This window comes from Microcaecilia unicolor, chromosome 4 (genome assembly GCF_901765095.1).
Source record: "Microcaecilia unicolor chromosome 4, aMicUni1.1, whole genome shotgun sequence".
In the NCBI taxonomy this organism is placed as follows: Eukaryota; Metazoa; Chordata; class Amphibia; order Gymnophiona; family Siphonopidae; genus Microcaecilia; species Microcaecilia unicolor.
In genome coordinates this window covers 341,384,158-341,406,349 of record NC_044034.1, presented here as the reverse complement: position 1 = coordinate 341,406,349, position 22,192 = coordinate 341,384,158, and the positions used below count along the sequence as shown (strand labels likewise).

At 41.6% G+C, this 22,192-nt stretch overlaps 1 protein-coding gene across 4 annotated transcripts in view; it reads left to right on the top strand.

Annotated features, from left to right (window-relative positions):
• Window positions 1–22,192, top strand: part of SYNJ1 (synaptojanin 1) — a 176,652-nt gene that overhangs the window by 66,727 nt on the left and 87,733 nt on the right. For 3 of the 4 annotated variants that reach the window (XM_030202153.1, XM_030202151.1, XM_030202155.1), the window contains exons 11-13: window positions 1,727–1,879; window positions 5,020–5,185; window positions 14,907–15,098. In XM_030202153.1, the coding sequence (XP_030058013.1) occupies window positions 1,727–1,879; window positions 5,020–5,185; window positions 14,907–15,098 (511 nt within the window). The remainder of the gene's footprint in view (window positions 1–1,726; window positions 1,880–5,019; window positions 5,186–14,906; window positions 15,099–22,192) is intronic. The other variant, XM_030202152.1, reaches the window with a different exon arrangement.

Here is a 22,192-nt window from a genome sequence, read left to right as displayed (position 1 = left end):
GAGAAGTTCAGTTTTGGTCATGTTTAGCTTTAGATGACATTGAGACATCCAAGCAGCAATGTCGGACAAGCAGGATGAAATTTTGTCCTGGATCAAGGTTGAGATTTCAGGGGTGGAGATGTAGATCTGAGAGTCATCAGCGTAAAGATGGTATTGAAAGCCATGGGATGAAATCAGGGTACAAAGGGAAGAGGTATAGATGGAGAAAAGGAGGGGTCCAAGGACAGAACCCTGAGGCACACCAACTGAAAGCGGAATGGAAGTTGAAGAGGATCCACCAGAGTGAACACTGAAAGAACGACAAGAGGTAAGAGGAGAACCAGGAAAGAATAAGGCCCTGGAATCCAAGCGAGGACAGCATATCTAGGAGTATACTGTGGTCAACAGTGTTGAAAGCAGCAGATAGGTCAAGAAGGACAAGGATAGAATAGAGACCTCTGGATTTAGCCAGTAGCAGGTCATTAGAGACTTTGGTAAGTGCAGTTTCAGTAGCGTGAAGAGGGTGAAAACCAGATTGGAGTGGGTCAAGAATAGGTTGTGAAGAAAGAAAGTCAAGACAACGGCGGTGAACGACACGTTCAAGTAATTTAGAGAGGAAAGGGAGATGGGGCGATAGTTGGAGGGACAGGTAGGGTCAAGTGAGGGTTTTTTAAGGAGTGGAGTGACAACAGCATGTTTAAAGGCCGTAGGAACAGTTGCAGTGGAGAGTGAAAGATTAAGGATGTGACAGATGACAGGGATAATAGTAGGAGAGATGGTGTTAAGTAGATAAGTGGGGATGGGATCAGAGGAACAGGTAGTACATTTAGAGGAGGAAAGAAGAAGGGCAGTTTCCTCAGTAGAAACTTCTGAGAAGGAAGGAGAAGAAGGAGAGTCAAACATCTGCAGTCTTTATAGTAAACTATAACCATTTTAAATAAAAATACAATTTAAAATATGCTTGAAATTTTACACCTACCCTGGAGTTCGTGTAAATGTCTGCACCGGCAGTGTAGATATAGTTTCTGCAACATGTAGACACCTACTTGTCTTTATAAAATAATGCCTAAGTAGGTGCATACTTTGCCTTTTAAACTGTGTCCCCTTATAAAATTACCCTCCAAATGTATGTTTTAACTCTGTTGGCACATTCTCAAATCTTGGGTCATGACCATCTAGTAGGTTTACAAAATCCACATTTGGGACAATGATAGTGTCAGCAAACAAAAAAAAATAAAAAAACCATCAATCTCCACAGGGACTCTAGCCCTGTATGGGCTTAGTGGGAGGCAGGGAACTATGTCGGCGCCACCACTGATGTTACACATGAACTTAGAGCAGTGGCTGGGAGGCAAAGTAGGGCTTGGCTTGCATGCTTGTTTGCCCTACTAAAATGATCAAGGTCTCCAGGTTTATTAGGGATTTACTATCCCGTTCATCACATGGCTTGCAATCTAAAATTAAGAGAGGGGAGAAAAACAAGATATGACAAAGGAAAAATGGGTAGAACTACAATTTAGATAAGAAAGAATAGAGTTGCAAAATGTTTGGGATAAATATTGAAATAACTGACCTTTTAGTAAGAAACAGATTTTTCACTAATGCAATTTAGGGCATTGTGAAGCTGTTATGAATACACGCTTATCCTAGCTTGGCCTCATTTGATATTAGAATGCAAAACAAGTTGAAACTTGCTACTGTGCCTTTTGAGTAAAGTTCATTACAAATACTTCTTAAATCATTACAGAGGTTAGTAAAACAGCTGGAAGTTCTGGGCTTAACTGATAAGCCACAGCTGGCTACTCGATTTCAGGAAGTTTTCCGTTCCATGTGGTCTGTAAATGGAGATTCTATCAGTAAAATCTATGCAGGTACCGGAGCTCTTGAAGGAAAGGCTAAGGTAAAGCTTGTTTAATAGTATACTTTATGTAGGCATCTGAAAATGTAGTTTCCGATGTATTAAACACATTAAGGCTTCTGTCTCTTGTATTTCCCAATTCAGTGACGAGTTTCATCTTTATTTCTTAAAAGAATACAGTTCTTTCATCATTCACACAGTGTCACTAATTATTTCCAGGGTTCTTCCTCTTTAGTTAGATATCTCTAAACCTTTGCAAGGTCTCTGGAGGCCAGATTGGTGCAAAAACATTCACCCTTTTATTTCCAAGCTACATATCATGGGGTGTTCCTGGGTGCCATCATATGTTTAAGTGGCAGGCAGTATATGTTCCATTGCTATACTGTTGTCTGCATCTCAGTAGTTCAGATATGCTGCCTGGAAAATAGTGGTGTTCATGAAACAGAGAGTTTTTTAGCCATTACTCGAAATCTTTTCCCTCATAGCACAACTGAACTAGCAAAACCTCTGTTTTGAATGAACAAAATTAAGTTTTAAAACAATCATGACTGTATCCCTGTTGCTTTCTGCTTTTATTTTGTTCCCAATACGGTGCATAGAGTTTACATTTTTGAAGCTCCTCTTACCTTGCAATGCTCATTATTTTCCATTGGGTGCTGCTGGGTTAATCAGACACCCAAGTGTTAAAGGTTAACTGTGCTTATATTCCCTCTTTAAAAACCAAGAGTTAATGGCATTAGTATAAGGTACAAAAAGGGAAAAATTCAGCAGAAGGAAAGCATAAACTGAATAACATTGTATCCCTGGTTTGCCTTCAGATTATTCATGTGAAAGCAGAATACATTGCCGGAGGGTACGCACGCATAGGAGTGTGCTATCAATGCATGTATATTTTATATGTGATTATATGGGTAGGTGTTCCTGGGGTTAGAAAATAGGCAAAGATGGGGCAGGGCCACTTCTCACACATGTGTTATAAAACACAGGCATATGTGCAGGTTCTTAGCAGTTCACTGCAGGTGTAACTTTGTGTGAGAGCATTTATGTGCGACTGGAGATTAATCTAGGTACCTATTCATAAAGGCAAATAGATATCTGCATTGCCTTTATAAAATAAGCATTCAGTAGATGCATTTGTTCCATAGATGCCCCTCCCCCATAGGTATATGTGGGCACCCCAACATAATAGGCCATGACAAAAAAAAACCAACAAAACAGACTAAAACCAAAACAGTCCATGACAAAAAAAAACCCTCCCCCCAAAAAACCCAAGACAAAATAGACTCTACACAAAACAGGGCAGGGAAACCTCCTTAATCAAGCTGGATTATCTTGTCAAGCAGATTTATGATTCTCACTAGATACCAAGGGTGGATAGTGAAGTCAAGCCGTAGGCAGGTGCCAGGACTTTCAAGTGACAAGCCGTGGACTTTCTCAGTAAATCTATTTCATCAGGCCCTTTTGTCAGGAGTCTATTTTGTCAGGGACTTTTATGTCGGGAACTTTTTTTCTTTGGAACTTTTTTGTCTGGTTTCTTTTGACAGGGTGCCATATATATGAAATACTGCACAATACAGCGAGATGATCCTGCTTTTCAACTTCTCAGTAGTTATTAATGCAAGAAGGGAGAGGAAGAGAAGGTTTTTATGGATATACCTTTCTTTACCGCAACAAAATCTAGCTTACTTGTTTTGTGTAAATTCTTTGCTAATACTCCCAATTGTGATTACCAGGAACTGGGACTGTACAGGTTATTTTACGTTATTATGAACAAATTTTTAACTAGAAATGTATGCTACTTAAGAAATGTGCTGCCTTCTAATTATTTGACTACTTTTCTTTTGCTTCTCTGGGTTCCTTTCAATTTGTGAACGGTGAGTTTGTTTTTTGATCATGTTAATATATTAAAATGATCTTGAGCACAGTTTGGTGGTGGCGGTACATACCCTATTTATAGTCACAGACTTTGGTCATGGCCCGCCATGTGACAGTGGTTTGTTTTCTTTGCAAAGTAGTGCAGTGGTTTACCATTGCCTTCAGCAAATCACAGCATTGCTTTTCCCAGTATTGTGCCATCCAAAAAACTAGCCAGCCCTTTCTTTGCTTAGCTTTTGAGAGTTGACTCGCACCGGTGCTAGGGGAGCACGGTTTATATCTTTTTAAATGCATGCCAGCACAACCAACGTCTGATGTTTCAGATGTAGAGGGAGTGGTGTATTAGCCGTATTAGTTCACGTTTAAAGATGTAGAGGAAAAATCGATCATTTTTTCCCATATATATTAAGCCAGATCAGGATTTTTTGTATTTTTTTTTAATAGATGGCACAATGACCCTCCAAAAATCTTTGAATCCAGCCCTAAAGTCGGAAACTTTTAATTCATTGATACTAGTTCAAAGTGTAAAGTGATATGACTTATGATCCTATGTGTTTATCACACGTAAATTTCAAATTAAATTTTTGTTAGTCTTCAAAGGAAGTCTAAATTGTTGAAGAAGTGAACATCCATACTGGTACTGTTGGTTTACTGTATTTCATAATAAAAGGCAGGCATATTTAATGACTTGTATCTTCATGCTTATGAGGGATGTTCTCAAATCACGTATTAACTAAGAGACTATTTTGAGCAGGCCGCATATATTTACAGGCAAAAGGCTGAGCAGGACATGCCTCTGGGGTGGGGCTAAATTCTGTCTGGCCAGCACTGATCTTCATTGCTAGGTGGATAAAATTAGAGTAAATCTCTGTTTAGTGAAGAAGGAAAAGGCTGTCCTGAAGTTATTCAGATATATTTAACAGTAGACTTTTTTTTGGATAACTTACCTAATTCCCAGCTCTCTGAATGTTGGGCTCTATTAACATATATTTAACCGTTCTGCAATAACACTACTATACAAAAAAGTTTGCTGTCAAAATAAAATAAATGACTCACTGAGATCTACATAAACTAATCATGAGCATTTTATCAGATTACATTTTGAATAATTTGACAGTCTGTTTTGATGCATTTAATTAAAGTAAGCAATAGGAAAAGCCCATGGCAAGACACAGATCTTAAAAGTAGTTTAAACTGCTATGATTATTGCATTGTAGTATGACCATTTGTAGATTTAAGGATTCATGTTTGTATTTTACCCTCAGTTTCCGACTTACAGCATTTCTCTGCTCATTCCTTTGTACCAGGGTGGAAAGCTAAAGGACGGTGCTCGTTCTGTCACCAGGACCATTCAGAGTAATTTTTTTGATAGCTCTAAACAGGAAGCAATTGATGTTTTGCTATTGGGGAGTACGCTAAATAGCGATTTAGCAGATAAAGCACGAGCCTTGTTAACCACTGGAAGTTTACATGGTATGTGAGATGAAACATAAAGTAAATAAATTTGCTTTGTTGACGCCAGTATCATTTAACTATAATCTGCTACCTGAAGCAACACTTTAATGATTTCCACTAATTCAGTGCTTGCCTACATTTCAAGACAGTTTTAGGAAAAAGGTCACTTTCATTTGGAATGTGTTCTCGTTAAATCTAATTCTTTTTCTTGGGAGCCCTATATTAAACTGCAAGTTAAATTTCATTCAGGAGTGCTTTCCAGACCCAGTCCTCTTTACGATAACCAGGCAGAAAAGTACACATTCATATATGACATTTATTTATCACATTTGTATCCCAACTTTTCCCACTGATGGCTCAAAATGGCTTACAAAAATATTGTAGTAAGTTACAATGCAAGAGGTACTACTTTTCAAATTTAGCAGAATAAGAAAAATAACAGTTAAACAACAATGGGTATTGAAGTAGGATATAAGTAATAATTAATCAGTAGTAAATATGAAAGATAAGATGTAATTAGAGTCTCTTGGATCTTATAATAGTAAGGGATAATTCTGATTATGTTGAACCTGGGGAATATGTCTTCAGAAAACTTGCAGAATTAGCACCAGTTGATCAAACTTTTATCGGTTCAAGCAGTTTTCTGTGGGAGATGCAACCAGTTAAAATTTTTTTTAGCTACACAGATCACTTTTCATGTACGAAGGAAAATCTGACTGACTAGATTGTTAGCCTAGTAAATTAAGATTTTAAAAAGAAAGTAAACTTGCCTATATTCTCTGTGATCTTTAGTAAATAGTTATCATTTGAGATGTGGTGGTTTTTACAGCATAAACATACTAAGACTCAGCACTGTCTTAGTTAAGATTCTATTGTATATGTATGTAAAGTATGCTGAAGGACCCCATGCAGAAAGCCTCACAGTAGAGCCCACACTCTATAGCAAAATTACTGCAAAAAATACAACGGCATTCTATAATCAGTTAGCTTACTACTACTACTACTACTTAGCATTTCTATAGCGCTGCCAGGGTTACGCAGCGCTGTACAAGTTTAAACACGGGGAGGGACAGTCCCTGCTCAAGAGAGCTTACAATCTAACGGTAACAGACTACGTAGTCAGTGTAGGTAACAGGAATGGGGAAGGTGGTTAGGCGCCAAAAGCGATGGGCCTTGAAATGGGCCTTACAAATTACTGCCACAGTAATCCATAGTTCATTGCTAAATGTCACTTTTCCTGTCAGTGTCTGAGAGGTGATTGACTCAGGCTGGCAGGAAGGGTGACATTAAAAAAAAACCATAGCTTTCTGCAGGGGCCCCTATCCCTGGTAGTCTAGTAGCCTCCCCCCCACCCCAACCTAATCAGGTCCTAACAGCCTCTCTGTCTCCCCAAGTAGTCTAGTGGCCCCCACCCCCCACATCAACACACCAAAATCTCTGGATGCCTTTTACCCTCACCCTGACTCGCCTACCCCTAAATATAGAAGAAACCTCCCTGGTGTCTAGGGGCACCCCCGACCTCATTTTCAAGCCCCCCCCCAAACCTTACCACCTTTACCTCAAGTCAGAAGAAATGCTTTTGGCACAATGATGTTCAAGATGGTGGTGCCCTGCGCTGTATGGTGCATCGTACCATATAAAGGATTTTTTGTGCTGCTGATGACGGTGAGGGGGGACAGATTGGGGCCCAACTTGATCACCTGGTATTTTACATTTTACTTTGGAGATGGGGTGTCAGGGAGGGTGGGAGGCCAGGTCTAGGGTTGGTGTCCTTTGCAGGTACAAAAGCAATCCAAGGCAGGGTGGTTGGAGTTGGATTGAGAGAAGGTGTGCTGCTAGACACCCATACCTCTCAACTAGCCCTTCTACGCTGCCCCAGACCTGGCACAAAGCTTCCCGTGCACAATGTACAGGGAATAAAAATTTTTTCCTGCATGGCCGTGGGATAGCTACTGACCACATTAACATGCATTTTAATGCAGTCAGCAGTAAGAATTTGTGTGTGAGTTAACACCTGTGTGGAACCCCTCTCTGCATGGCTGTCCCACAGTAAAACTGTGTTAAACTTGCAGGTAAGTGCTCGTGAAACCCTTAATGATGGGTTTCACAGAGTGCACAATAAGGTCAATTGCAGCCCATTATTTCCATATATTGTGCACCCTGCACAATGCAGGGACAACACTTGAAGCACCCTATGCAATCAGTTCTTTTGCCCTATATCGGACCTACTTGTAAATCACCTTGGGCAGTATGCAAAACACCCTTCATAATATAGGGACGATATATAAAGCACCCTTTATGATCCATTTTTCTCTCTCAGGCTTTATAGTAGCAGTACCTTGCTGCATGGAACTCCATCCAGCACCATTAGTTTCATATGGATTTTGAGTCTCACCCCCTCTTCCCCCAGATACAATCATTCTTTGTTTTTCAAAATTGTTTTAGTTATTTCAAACACCCTGATTATCTAATGGAATACGACATGTATAAATATAGAAAGCCTCTCTTGTTCCGCTCTCCTTCAGTGGTGCTGGTACAGATGGCTTCCCTCTTTTAGTCTTCTTGTCACCTTAAGTAAAAGTCGCACAGATCCCTGCCTGCTCTCTCTCTGCTGTGGTGCAGACGTTTTTTCTTTCCTTCATGGGTGGGGAGCTACAGTCAGATGATCCGGCTGATTCCCTGCTTCTCTGTTTTGGTAGAAGGAGAGGATGACACAGATGGCAGACTGTTTTTTTTTTTTTTTTTTGCATTGTTGGCTGTTTATATGCCATCCCACAGCTTTGTGTTTAGGCCACACCGGGGATACCCCCCCTCCTCCCACCCCAGATTGAGAGCCACTGCTGTAGAGCATTGAGAGTATTCTATTATTTGCCTCTGCCTGCAATCTCTGACATAATCCATTATTTTTCTGAGCCTGAGGCCTCTATGTAAAGGGTCTTGTGCAATCCGTTTGGATTAGGATTTCATGGAGAGTGTGTATTTAGTAAATTATTTTGTATCAGCATCCTTTAACCAAATAAAAGTAGAAATTTCAGATATTTTCTACTAAGAAGCACCTATGTACTTGAACCTAATGCTGATTTGTCTGCCATTTCTTTATAAGTTTCAACTTTTATTAACCTTTTCCATGAAATCTAATTCTTTGGTAGACTACTGTGTTGCATTTAAATTTTAAACGGTTTCTTTAACAAAATATCTACCACAACCTTTGTCAGGGGAGCCAACTTTTCAAAATTATTGGGGGTGCTAAACCGAATAGAAATGACCTCTCCCTTGACACAGTCAAGGAATTTGCTCAATATTGGGGGTGCTCAAGCACCCACAGAGCCGGCTCCTATGACCTTTGTTGGGTTTTTTTTTCCCTTTTTTTCCCAGTATGTTTTTGCTACTAGTGAAATAGTGGCAAACAATTTAGAAAATGTGAGATCTAGTGTGTACAGCTGTAAAATACAATCATATGTGTTAAGGATATTATGAAGAGTTCTGTAGTACTTTTATTGCACCTTGATTTAAGCAAGACGGCTGCTTCTGTACTAATTACTGCTTTTTTCCTTTTTCTGCTGCTTGCATAGTGTCAGAATTGACATTACAATCAGGTATAGTAATCTGATCCATGTTTTTTTTTCCTTTAATTTGTCTTGTCTATACAAATTAAACTAATCTGTTTGCTGTAGTACAGTCTAAAAATGTCACAGAACATTCATCATTACATTTTATGAAGAAACTAGTATAAAAGGCCCGTTTTGGTAGGCAATGAAACGGGTGCTAGCAAGGTAATCCCCCCCTCCCTGCAGCGTCCTTCCTGTCTCCCCTGCCCCCCCCCCCCCTGCAGCCACCCATCTGTTCTCAGGACCCCCTCCTCACCAACCCTCCTCTGCCCCTGCAGCCACGCATGTGCAGCGGCCCTCCTCTCTCCCCTGCTTCCCTTGCAGCCACCCATGTCCAGCGACTCTCCTCTCCCCCCTGCAGCCACCCATGTCCAGCGACCCTCCCCTCCCCCCTCAGCGCATCGCCCAAGCCCCTACCCCCCCCTCGGGCACATCAACCCCCTTGCTACCCGCAGCCGCCAATACTAACGCTGTCCGGCCGCTGCTGCGTCTCCTGTTGAGCAGCAGCGGCCGGTGCAAAAAGAAAAAAGCCAAAAAAAGATTTTAAACCTGAAACACAGCTCCATAGACAGCCATCTGGCATTGGCTGTCCTCTCTGCAGCCGCTCCTCCTCTCCCCTCTGATGTCGCTGCGCTCCTCCGGGGTCTTCCTGCAGGGGCAGTGACGTGGAGGGGAGAGGAGGAGCGGCTGCAGTGACGACAGCCAATGCCAGATGGCTGTCTACGGAGCTGCGTTTCAGGTTAAAAATCTTTTTTTGGCTTTTTTCTTTTTGTACCTGCCGCTGCTACTCCACAGGAGAAGCAGCAGCGGCCGGACAGCGTTAGTATTGGCGGCTGCTGGTGGCGAAGGAGTTGATGTGCTCGAGAGGGGGGGGGTAGGGGCTTGAGTGCTGCGCCGGGGCGGAGGGGCTTGGGTGTTGCGCCGAGGGGGGGGGGCACTGAGAGCTGATTGGTAGGCAGGGGGAGGAGTAGGGAAACACTTCCCTACTCCTCCCCTTGCCCGGCTCGCGGTTTTGCAGGGCAGGGGCTTGGGTGTTGCACCGAGGCGGGGGCACTGACAGCTGTTTCCCAGGCAGGGGGAGGAGTAGGGAAACATGCTTGGAATCAGCTGTCAGTGACATCACTGACGTCAGTGCATTCTAAACTGCCTAGCAGACTACCTCCGAGGGAGCCACAGTACCAGGCACATTAGAACGTTGGAGGTGAGAATTATTATATAGGATGTATGGGGATATGGTTAAAAGGAAATGTTCATATTCAGTATTCAAGCTGGATTACTGTCCACTTTAAAAAAAAAAAAAAAAAACTTCAGTGGCTGAATGGTAAGTGTTAGATCCAGGAGCATATATAAGGCAGCTAGCCTGAAGATAGTTCACTGTTACTGGGATTATCTGTTTTACACCAGCAACAACAGTATCGGTGAGGTCAGCAATGGGCATTATTACTGTTGTACCACAGTTCAGAAGGGATATTGCCAACAGCAACGGCAGGGGAAATTGGCATTAACGTAAGCTGAGACCATAAATATACTGGGATATCTCAAATTCAATATACCAGATGCAATAACCTAAGCAAATAATATACAACACCAGTATATGTTTTAAATAATTTGTTACATTTATTTAAACAGTATACACACATTTCTTAAAATAACCCTATAAATACAAGTATGAAGAAACTGTCCTCGCCCAAACCACAGTTTCAATTGTACTAGGAGTGATATTATTTAAAAGGGGTGATTGATAATTTTAACAAGTTTATAGTGAATAGTCGCAAGGGATATTTGCTAGGCTTTGTTTGTTTGCAGGGCGAGTGAAATGACCTGAGGAAGCAAGAGGTGAAATACAGGACTGTATTGAGGACATGAATATGGATACAGGAAGAACTTTCTGGTACCTGCTTTTATCCCTTGGTTTTTTGCAAGTGAAGGATCTGCCTCTCCTTTTTGGTGAAAAAGTTTGAGTGAATATTTTTTTTTATTTGACTTGGCACTTTGGAAGTGAAGTATCAGAACTGACTTTGTCATTGTCTGTCTGTTTTTCTTCATATAACACGAGGATTATTGCAGTGACAGTATGGTTGTGTTACATGGAAGAGGTGAAGTCAGCTGTACTTACAATCCTAAGGTGTACATGATTGTTTTGTGGACAGTCATCTTTAATAATTTACATATGGTTTGGATGAGGACAGTTTCTTCATATTTGTATTTATAGGGTTATTTTAAGAAATTTGTGTAGATTGAATAAATGTAACAAATGTTTAAAACATACTGGTTGCTTAGATTGACATAAGCTGAGTCACGATCTGCCTGGTCTTAAAACTGTCTAACTAGGTAAGCGTTTCCACGCCACCGTTCACCCTTCTCCATTGAGAGAAATGGCCATTTAACCCTACCCTCTGTTTTCTATTCAATAACCAATTCCTAATCCATACCAGAACCTTGCCTCCTATCCCATGACTCTTTAATTTTCTCAGGAATCTCTCATGAGAAACTTTATCAAAAGCTTTTCTGAAAATCTAGGTACACTACATTCACAGGCTCACCTTTATCCACATGTTTATTCATTCCTTCAAAGAAATGAAGCAAATTGGTGAGGCAAGACTTCCCCTTGGCTGAACCCATTCTGACTCTGTCCCATTAAACCATGTTTGTCCTATGTGTTCTGTAATTTTATTCTACTACTACTATTTAGCATTTCTATACTTTAATAGTTTCCACTGTTTTGCCTGGCACCGACGTCAGGCTTCTCGATCTGTAATTTCCCGGATCACCTGTAGAACCCTTTTTAAAAACCGGCATCACATTGGCCACCCTCCAATCTTCAGGTACTATGGACAATTTTAACAGCAGGTTACATATTACTAATAGCAGATCACCAATTTCATGCGTGAGTTCTGTGAGTACCCTTGGATGTATGCCATCCAGTCCAGGTGATTTACTACTCTTTAATTTGTCAGTGTGGCTCAGTACATCTTCCAGGTTCACCAAGATTTCTTTCAGTTCTTCCACATCATCATCCTTGAAAACCATTTCCGGTACAGGCAGATCTCTTGCATCTCCTTCCATAAAGACCGAAGCAAAGAATTCATTCAGTTTCTCCACTATGGCCTTGTCCTCCCCAGGGGCGTAGCCAGACCTCGGTGGGAGGGGGGTCCAGAGCCCAAGGTGGGCGGCACAGTTTAGCCTGCCTCCCCCAGCCGCTGACCTCCCCCCTGCCACTTTCGACCCCCCCCCCCCCCCCCCGGCTGACCCTCCCCGTTGCCTCCGCCGCCAGGTACCTTTGCTGGCGGGGGTTCCCCAACCCCCGCCAGCCAAAGTCTTCTTCAGCACCAGTCTCCTGCGCCTTCGCTGATCTTTTTCTGTGAGTCCTAACTCCTGACGTCCTGCATGCACGTCCTGCACGTTACGTGCATGCAGGACGTCAGGACTCTCAGAAACAGATCAGCGAAGGCACCAGAGACCGGCGCTGAAGAAACCTTCGGCTGGCGGGAATTGGGGACCCCCGCCAGCAAAGATACTTGGCAGTGGGGGAGGGTCGGTGGCGGCGAGGGGAGGGAGATTGAAAGTAGCAGGGGAGGGTCGGCAGTGGGGAGGGGTCGAAAGTAGAGGGGGCCAGGACTAAATCTGTGGGGACCCGTGGCCCCACCTAGTTAAGCCCCTGGTCCTTCCTGAGCGCCCCTTTGTGATCTAATGGACCTATGGATTCCCTCGCCGGCTTTCTGCTTCTGATGTACCTGAAAAGGTTGTTACTGTGAGTTTTAGCCTCTGTGGTAAGTTTCTCTTCATATTCCTTTTTAGCCTTCTTTATTAATGCTTTGCATCTGACTTGCCAGTGCTTTATGTTACTTCTTATTTTCTTCATTTGGGTGCTTTTTCCATTCTTTGAAGGACAATCTTTTGACTGTAGTGGCCTCTTACTTCACCTTTTAACCATGCTGGCTATTGTTTTCTCTTCTTTGCAAATACATGGAAGGCATTTGGACTGAGTTTCCAATGGTATTTTTGAATAACGTCCATGCTTGATTTAGTGTTCTAACCTTAGCCAATCCTGTTTTCTTAACCATTTTCCTCATTTTATTATAGTCGACGTTTCAAAAATTAAATGCAATTACAGTGGATTTTCTTTGCAGGTTCATCCAAGATAGTAGCTCAAACTTGATCATGTTATGATCACTGTTTCCCAAGGGACCCAATACCGCCACCTCTCGCACTATGCCCTGTACGCCACCAAGGACCAAATCCAAAATGGCTCTCCCTTTCATCTGTTCCTGGACCAGTTGCTCTCAGCTGTGTGAAAAATTTCTTATCCCTTGGTACAGAATATTAAATCTACCAAATTTTTTTAACTTCTCTTTCTTATCAAATTCTAGTACTGTAGAACTCTTTCCCAGTTGATATAACATTTTTCAGGAAGAAGCTTTTCCAGAACACTATACTTACCTCTCGCATAGCTTTTTACTAGCTCTTCATGAGCATTCACTTGCAGAACATTGTATGCGGTGAGGCGGAGTTTACTGACACACTCCCCCCATTCCCATCCCCATGAGGAAAAAGCAGAGGAACTCAAATCAGCTAGTAGCCAAAGAGTGGAATCTAGAAATGACATAGTCTAGGCAACCAATGTCGTCAGGACCTCTGACATGGGTATTGGGTTTATTAAAGGACTCAACATGGGCTGTGTTCCTTCATTGATCAGTAAGTATTACCAACACAGAGTGGTTAAGAGAAACACTGCCAAGGGTCTCCCAACAATGAATCGTTCATCTGTCTTGCTGAATAGGCGTAACCACTGTATGTGTTGGTAATACTGTACTTACTGATCTTAGAAAGAACATAGGATCACATCACGACCCCTGATGCAGGCACGTGCCAAAACACGGCCCGTTCCGGATCCTATATAAAGCTTGAGATGCCAACCCATCCATGGGAGTCCCATTATTCTTTTTTCATTTGGTTAGAGGTGGAAGAGGCAGCAATCCTCATTAAGAAATCTGAGATCATCAAGTCACTGTCCTAACGTCCTCTTAGCTTGACTTCCACATCCTGGAGGTATACTGGTGGTAGGCAAAGGAGGGCCTACTACTCTCAAAGGTGTGGGCATCCGACATCCCCTCCCCCCTCCCTAGAACACCCAGGGATCTCGCTGCTGTGGTTGGGGATTTTATTTTTTCTTTTATACTACAGCACAGAAAATATTGTTCAAATTCTCTTTCACTCTGCATTTAGCATAACACCTTAGCTAACTAATGTCAGTGTGACACACAGATAAAGATGATTATCTTTGTAGGAAAGGTGATGGCATTGGTGATTAAGTGTTGGGCACAGCAGCAACCAGGCCATATTGCAGCAAACATTGTCTTCATAAAAAATTATTCTGATGGCAAAAGGACTTAAATATTTGTGGTTCAGTTGTAGGAGCAATGAATCGCAGATCCAAAGAAGCGAGACTTTTTAATTGAACCCTTGTTCTGCCCAGGAGTGGAGGAGTAGCCTAGTGGTTAGTGCAGTGGACTTTGATCCTGGGGAACTGAGTTCATTTCCCACTGCAGCTCCTTGTGACTCCTGGCAAGCCACTTAACCCTCCATTGCCCCTGGTACAAAATAAGTACCTGAATATATGTAAACCGCTTTGAATGTAGTTTCAAAAACCTCAGAAAGGCGGTGTATCAAGTCCCAATCCCCTTTCCCTTTCCCACTGACTATAAATGTTATTAAATCACTATCTCTGAAACTGGACGTTAATACCAGTGTTACATTTCACCTGCCTCTTTATATTGATGTGCATAAAACTGAAAACTGGGTTTTCCATTCTAGAAGTGATTTAGACTGCATGTGTGCCATTGAAGTATTATAATTTATTGTAAAGTGCCTCGGGATCCTGTTTGGATGGAAAATCCTACACAGTTGTGGTTATTACATACAGGTCTTTCTTAACTGTACAAACACAAGTATACACTGGTGTATAATTGTTTTCCTTTTCTCTCTGTAAGGTATGTAAGTTTGCCTACATGATTCATGTGTGTTATCTGTTAAGGATAGGAAATGACCTTTCAAAGTGGATTTTATTTTCTAGACTGTCACAAGCCCATCTTATATGCATGTCTTGTAAAACAGTTATGTGTTCTTGGCAGCTTCTCCAAGAGTACTCAGGAGTATGTGTGAAAATTACTACAAGTATGCTAAACCCAGAAAGCTTCGTGTCTGTGTTGGAACCTGGAATGTAAATGGTGGGAAGCAATTCCGAAGTATTGCATTTAAGAATCAGACCCTCACTGACTGGCTGCTGGACGCACCCAAGTTAGCGGGTATCCAGGAATTCCAAGGTGAGATAATGGGCATTGCCCACCAGAGCTCTCGTCAGACAGCCATAGTAAAATTATTTCACCTGGAAGTAACTTGTATGCACAAAAGATGAGGGGAAGTCAAGTAATGGGGTGAACATTTACTGTTTTAACATATCTTGTTTATTAACACTTTTCAGATTAGTTTACAGTGGTGATCACAGTTCATTTTTTTTTTTACTTTGAATTTTTATTGAAATAACATCTCAAACATAACAACGAGCCATTGGCTCCAGCACATGACAATGCAACAATTTAATTTTTATTTTAACATAATGCTTATAACCACAGTTCATTTTTGTCTATATATGTCAAGGCGTTTTCCTACAAAAAATATATCTTCTCCAAAAGGACAATTTAAATCTTTTTTTTTTTTTTTCTGCTGTTAAAACTGTGCATTACAAGTGGAAATGGGATCTGTAAAATTGCCTGTCTTATGTTTAAAACCCCATTTTCACTTTAATTCTATGTTTTCTGCCTGTCTTCCATTTGAAGATTAGCTCATACAGCACAGGATCTTCTCTAACATATAACATAGTAACATAGTAGATGACGGCAGAAAAAGACCAGTACAGTCCATCCAGTCTGCCCAACAAGATAAACTAATATGTGCTACTTTTTGTGTATACCCTACCTTGAATTGTACCTGTCTGCCCAGCACGTAATAAACTTAAAAACATCCCAAATCCTATCTGCTGGAATTTCAGAGGGATTAATAAAAAGATATTCAAAAATATCCCTCTTACTATTTAATGAATCTAATTGTATCTACCTTTGCCTTAAAATAGTGTCAACGTGGATGCAGAAGGGGCACTCGGACATTAGACACAATTTCCCCTTTTGTGAGCACCAGATGCAGTGTCGCTCCCTCCCTCATGAGTTCCATTACCATTTGTCTGAGCATTCATAATCTCTCTACTTCTTTCTGATTCCGCAGATGAAACTTTCCAATCCACATCTGGCAGGTTGAAATCTCCTGGCAACAGCACCTCTTTTCTTTCCCAAATTTTGGATATCTGTAACCAGATCTTTACCTAGTTCCTCCGATTGTGTCGGAGGTCTTTAGACAAACACCTATGTGGACAGAGATTCCAACTTCTCTTTTCAAGGTGATCCATATCGCTTCTTCCTTTCCCCAGGCCCCTGGCATTTCAGTCGCGATATCGTTTCTCACATACAGAGCTACACCTCTGCCTTTACAACCATCTCCGTCCTTCCTAAATAGATTATAGCCTGGTATGTTTGCATCCCATTCATGGGAATCATTGAACCATGTCTCTGATATCAACAGTGTCTAAGTCTGCCTCTAACATCAGGGCTTGCAGATCATGAACTTTGTTGCTTAGACTGCGAGTATTTGTGGTCATCGCTTTTCAGCTACGTTTTAGTGGCAGTTTCACCTGTTTTTGTTTGCTTTTTTTTTTTTACTACGGTCAGTCTTATCTTTAGATGGGGGTGACAACTGGAAGTGACCTGCCTCCATATGCCACCCTCGCCTTCTAGTTTAAATGCCTAGAAATATATTGTCTGAATTTTTCACCAAGGGGTTTTTTTCCCCTGCCACAATGAGATGCAGCCCATTGTTACAATATAGTCTTTTGTTTTTCCATGTAGTGCCCCAGCCTCCTATCTACCTAAAACCTTCTTGATGACATCAGGTTTTGAGCCACCTATTGAAATTCTTGATATTTTGTAAACTTTGCTCTCCCTTTCCAAAAGTAGCATTTATATAAAAAATTGGAATTGGATTAAATGTCAGTTCAGTATATGTAGTAGCAATATTAATTAAATTCTGAGCATTAGCAATCCCACTTTGCCTAGGAGATGGACAATGATTGCCTCTCCAGGAATAAATACTTGAGATACTCCCTTGCATACGAGCTAAGCAGTCAATTAAATTACCATATCTACTAGATGATATTAAATTATCCCTAAAACATCTACTAGGACCAATATTCACAGGAATATGCCACTTCCCAGCAACCTGAACTGAAGTTACTTGAAGCACCCCAATAAATAACACCAGCAACAGAAATACAAACATATCAATCCATCATAAATAATGAAGTAATACATTAATAAACTAAAAATAAAGTAAAAATAACACACCCGTAAACCAGTAGTCGCCAAACTTATACAATAACTTTACACAATCAAACTCTAGACTCAAACCAAATAAAAAATTTAGCAAACTAAAAATAAAAACCTCAATCATCTGGACAAAGTCCCATACAAAGTTTGAATTAACTGGCTTAAAATCCCAACAATTCAATTTGCTCTCCAAGGCTCTTCAAGGGGCTCACTAAGGGGGGCTCGCCTTCTTCTTGCGCCTTACGTGAGCCTCCTCTGGCGTCTTACCAGGAAGAGAGAGAGTGTGGGAGATGATGACTGCAGGATCTCGCCCTGAAACTCCTCCTCCTCATCTCCAATGTTAGGGGAACTGGCAACAACATAGAAACAAAGCAGAGAAGCCGTTCATAGCTCTAAAGCAAATGTTTCTACATTAATTGCCAAAATAATTTAACTTTTTTTTTTTTTTTTGGGGGGGGGGGGTTATTAAGTTTTGATCACATAAATCACACAATACAGTCCTTGCAAAATGAAGCAATACTCCTGTTCTGTTGACAGAGAACCTAGTAGTGTCATCACTGAGCATAGTGTTTGGCCTTTCTTATATTTCACATTATCTTCCAATTTCTAACTTTCCCAACACATTTCTTATCAAGTAGTCACATTTACATGTTCTGATTTATTCAGTGTGCAGTGCATTCTTGCTATCCACACGTTCAGTATTCATGAGTTTGCTTATTCACTGAAAATAAAATGTAACCCATTTTCGCTGTTCACGGGCATTTTCGCTTATTCGTGGCCATACACAGTATGTGCAAATGAAAGTGTGTTCCCGTGTGGAAGAAGATATTCATAGAGCTATATGTGAGTATTGTTACACCAAAAGACACTATATACTATGCTTTTACAAAAAAAAAAAAAACCACTATATAAAATACTTATAAAATGCACAATATAATAAATAAGCTGTTCTTTATAAGAAAAATATATGAAATGAGTTTATGTTATTCACTGTACACTTTTGATACCTAATAGGGTCGCACAGGGACCTAATCCCCTTTTTCCATAGGATCAATGGTTCTGTATTCGATTTTTCGGTATTCATGGCATTTTCTAGGAAACTAACCCTAGCAAATAGCGAGAATGGACTGTATATATCAGATGTCAGAATTTATCCTTATTGCTTTTGTGTTGACTTTTATTTACAGTTTTAATAAATTTCAAAACGGATTCTTTAAGCCTTTCTCGGGACCCCAGGGCACTACAGGGCTTCACAGATTTCTCTAACCGAAGAATTAGTTGGGGCTCCCCTAGCCATATTTTCTTACAGAATGGTTTTACATCTGTCCAGTAAAGTATAATGTGACCAAAGGAATTTTCAGTTTCATATTGCAGGAAAATGCTAAACTCAGATAACCATTTCTTTCTTTGTGTGTTAGGCTGCCTTTTAGTTTTATAACTTACTGCTTTATGTAGGTATCAAGTTAAATGGGGCAGTTCTCCCTGGTTAAAAGTGTGTATGCTGTAGGTTGCACAAATATGTTTCCCTTTGGGGAATGAGTTTGAGTTGGAGGTGGGGCTAATCTGGCCATAGAAAGTAAGTGCAGGGATGGATGGATTTATTTATCTATTTGGATTTCTTTGCTCTTTTTTTGAAGAAATTCACTAAAGACAGTATATAGCAAGAATAGGCAATAGATAATTACAGCAATAAAAACATTCAAATAGTATGCATTATAGCATAGTATGCTGCTCACACTGTCAACACAATACACATTAAGCGGCGGTATGCACTAATGCGTACTTCACGCTTAAAGGCACTGCGCATCCCATGGTAGTTCTGGGATTGGTGTGCGCTAACTAAATGCTAAAAAAAAGTTTAATTTTTTAGCACGGTGGTGTGTTTGCAGACAGAGAGTAAGTGTGCTCTGTTCTAATTGGATAGCGTGGTTAAGGCGCCGTGAGCTGCCCAATTAGCATGGGGGTTAGTGCATGAACCCTTACTTCCAGTGGCCTTCCTAGGGGGGCTGACACCTGGGGCAGATTACCGATGCACCCCGCCCCCCCGGGTGCAGCACCCCCCCCCCCCCCCCGGTGCATGCCGCCGCTGGGGGGGGGGGGGTGCGCGCCGCGCGTGCCTGTCCTCCATTCGTTCCATGCTTCTTCTCTGCTCCGGAACAGGACCTGTTCCGGGGCAGAGAAGAAGCATGGAACGAATGGAGGACAGGCGCGCGCGGCACCGCCCCCCCCCTAGGAACGCCACTGCTTACCTCTTAAGTAGTGACAGTGATGACTCGTGTGCCAAGCGGGAAATTAGCACATGGCCATCAACATTTTACAGCCACGCTAAAAGTGGCCTCGGTGCACAGGAAAGTCCCGCACTACTGATATCGCAGTCAGTGTTTTGGCACAGCTTAGTAAAAGGGCCCCTTAATAAGCAGCATGGGATGTAAGCAGGGGTGGAACATAACACAAAGATAAGATAGTGATACAGAAAATAAAGATGACTGACTAAAAGACAAATTGCATGTGAAGTCAGGAAAGGTGCATGGAAATGATCTCAGAGTAAGTGTAGATAAGCAAGTCCAGCTACAGTATGTGCAAGTGGTGTTAATCCTTGTGTATGGGACTAGCCAGTTGCTTCTTCTTTTAAAGACTATGTCTATTTCAGGAAGCAGGTGAAAGCTTGGTTCTTCTCCTGCTTGGGAGAAGAACCAAGCTTTCACCTGCTTCCTGAAGTAGACATAGTCTTGTGTTAAGTGAAGCCTTTCTGGGATTATGTTTGAGAGTGTGGAAGCTACTCCAGAGGATGCTCATTGGTGGGTATCACATATCATGATTTCCTTTAGATAGGAGGACCTTAGTGACCTTGTGTAGAGGGAGATCCTGGTCTTCAGGTAGTTTGTTCCATTTCATTTAAGGTCTTACATTTTGTATTGTATTGGTAGCCAGTGAAGTTATTGCAGAAATGGTGTAATGTGATTTTATCTATCAGTTATGCTGCAACATTCTGAATGATGCAAACCCTTTGTATATCTAGGCCATTGTAGAGTGCTTTATAGTAATCCAGCCTTTATGTTGTTGGTGATAAACCGTAAGGTGTTTGGAGAGAGACAGCATAGTTGTTGCAGATGATAGACAGTTCTTGAAGGTTACTTGGATTTGGGGGAGTCCTAGCTGTATCCCAAGGTTCCTGACCTCTGATTTAAGAGGGAGTTTGTAATTCCTAAAAGAGATGTTGATGTTGTATATGTGGCCATGTATTAGGGACCCACAAGAGCTCAGTTTTACTTGAGCTTAGGAAAGGTGTGGTGTTTTTAGTCCATTCTTGAATTGCTGTTAAATAGGTTAAGCTTATTTAGGGCTGTAGTAAGTTTGGTTCAATGGGAGATCCTTGAGTATCCTGCAGGTTAGCACCCATAGAGGCACTGAGGAGCTTCTGAACAGTATGGACTGTTGCCTATCTGACGTGCTCTGAACCAGGCAAGTAGTGTGCCACTGACACCTTGTTTCTGCCAGTCGAGATAGCATCATGTTGTGGTCTACAGTGTCAAAAGCAGCTGAAGAATCTAGTAATGCTAACAGAGATGAGCACCATGTCTCAGTTTCTGTGAAGATAATCTAGTGGGAATATGAGACCATCTATATATAAGCAAGTCTGAATCCAGATTGACATGGATCTAGTCAGTTTCTCTCTTGTAGCCAGTTGTTGAACCGAGTCTGCTTTCTGCCAGCTTTGCTCAGAAAGGTGTGTGGGATAAAGACTTTCTGCCTGCATTGACTGCCATGATTTTCAGAAGAGAGGTTTTATAGGGAAAAATTATGTATGGATCAGCAGGTACAGAGTACCACAGTGGAGAGGCTAAATAGTGCTCACACCATTGCTTAGCAGTGTCTTACTTTGGATTGCTACTAGAAGGGGTTATTTTTAATTATGTGTGTAAGTCTCGGATTTCTGCTGCCTTATTGTTTTCCCATTAGTGCAAGTATCTGTCTGGGTCTCTCCTGGCTTTCTCCCTGACCCCTCCATTCCTCCCCCCTGCCCCTGTAACCTTTAATTAACTGCTTCCTTTCCTGACTTTGTAGTCTTGCTTATTAAAACTTCTTCCTTGTTTACAGTGGACTTCTCAGTTTCCTTTTGTCTTCCTGATGTAGTATATAGAACAAGTCATTTATCAAAATACTGCCTAGGAAACCTTTGCAGGCCGTGGCCCTACCAGTATTTTGCCTAAGACAACATAGTAGTTAGAGAGCTCTCTTTTTATTGCTTCCTCTACTACTACTACTACTATTTAGCATTTCTATAGCGCTACAAGGCGTGCGCAGCGCTGCACAAACATAGAAGAAAGACAGTCCCTGCTCAAAGAGCTATGTAATAAAAGTGAGCCAAGTATAGAACAATCAAGCCATTGTGACATCACTGATGAGGTTGGCTCTTATTGGTGGACTGAGGCATTATGACATCACAATATTAGCTCTGCTTACAAGAGACTACTACTACTACTTATCACTTCTATAGCGCTACAAGGCATACGCAGCGCTGCACAAACATAGAAGAAAGACAGTCCCTGCTCAAAGAGCTTACAATCTAATAGACAAAAAAATAAATAAAGTAAGCAAATCAAATCAATTAATGTGAACGGGAAGGAAGAGAGGAGGGTAGGTGGAGGCGAGTGGTTACAAGTGGTTACGAGTCAAAAGCAATGTTAAAGAGGTGGGCTTTCAGTCTAGATTTAAAGGTGGCCAAGAATGGGGCAAGACGTGGGGGCTCAGGAAGTTTATTCCAGGCGTAGGGTGCAGCGAGACAGAAGGCACGAAGTCTGGAGTTGGCAGTAGTGGAGAAGGGAACAGATAAGAAGGATTTATCCATGGAGCGGAGTGCAAAATACACTATGGCTGTCAGGTCCCATCGTACTGCCACCCTGTAATCTGTTCATTATAGATACAGGTCACCCTGTCCCTGCTTTTTCTTTGAGTTTATTTTATAAATTTCTCATTCTGAGAGT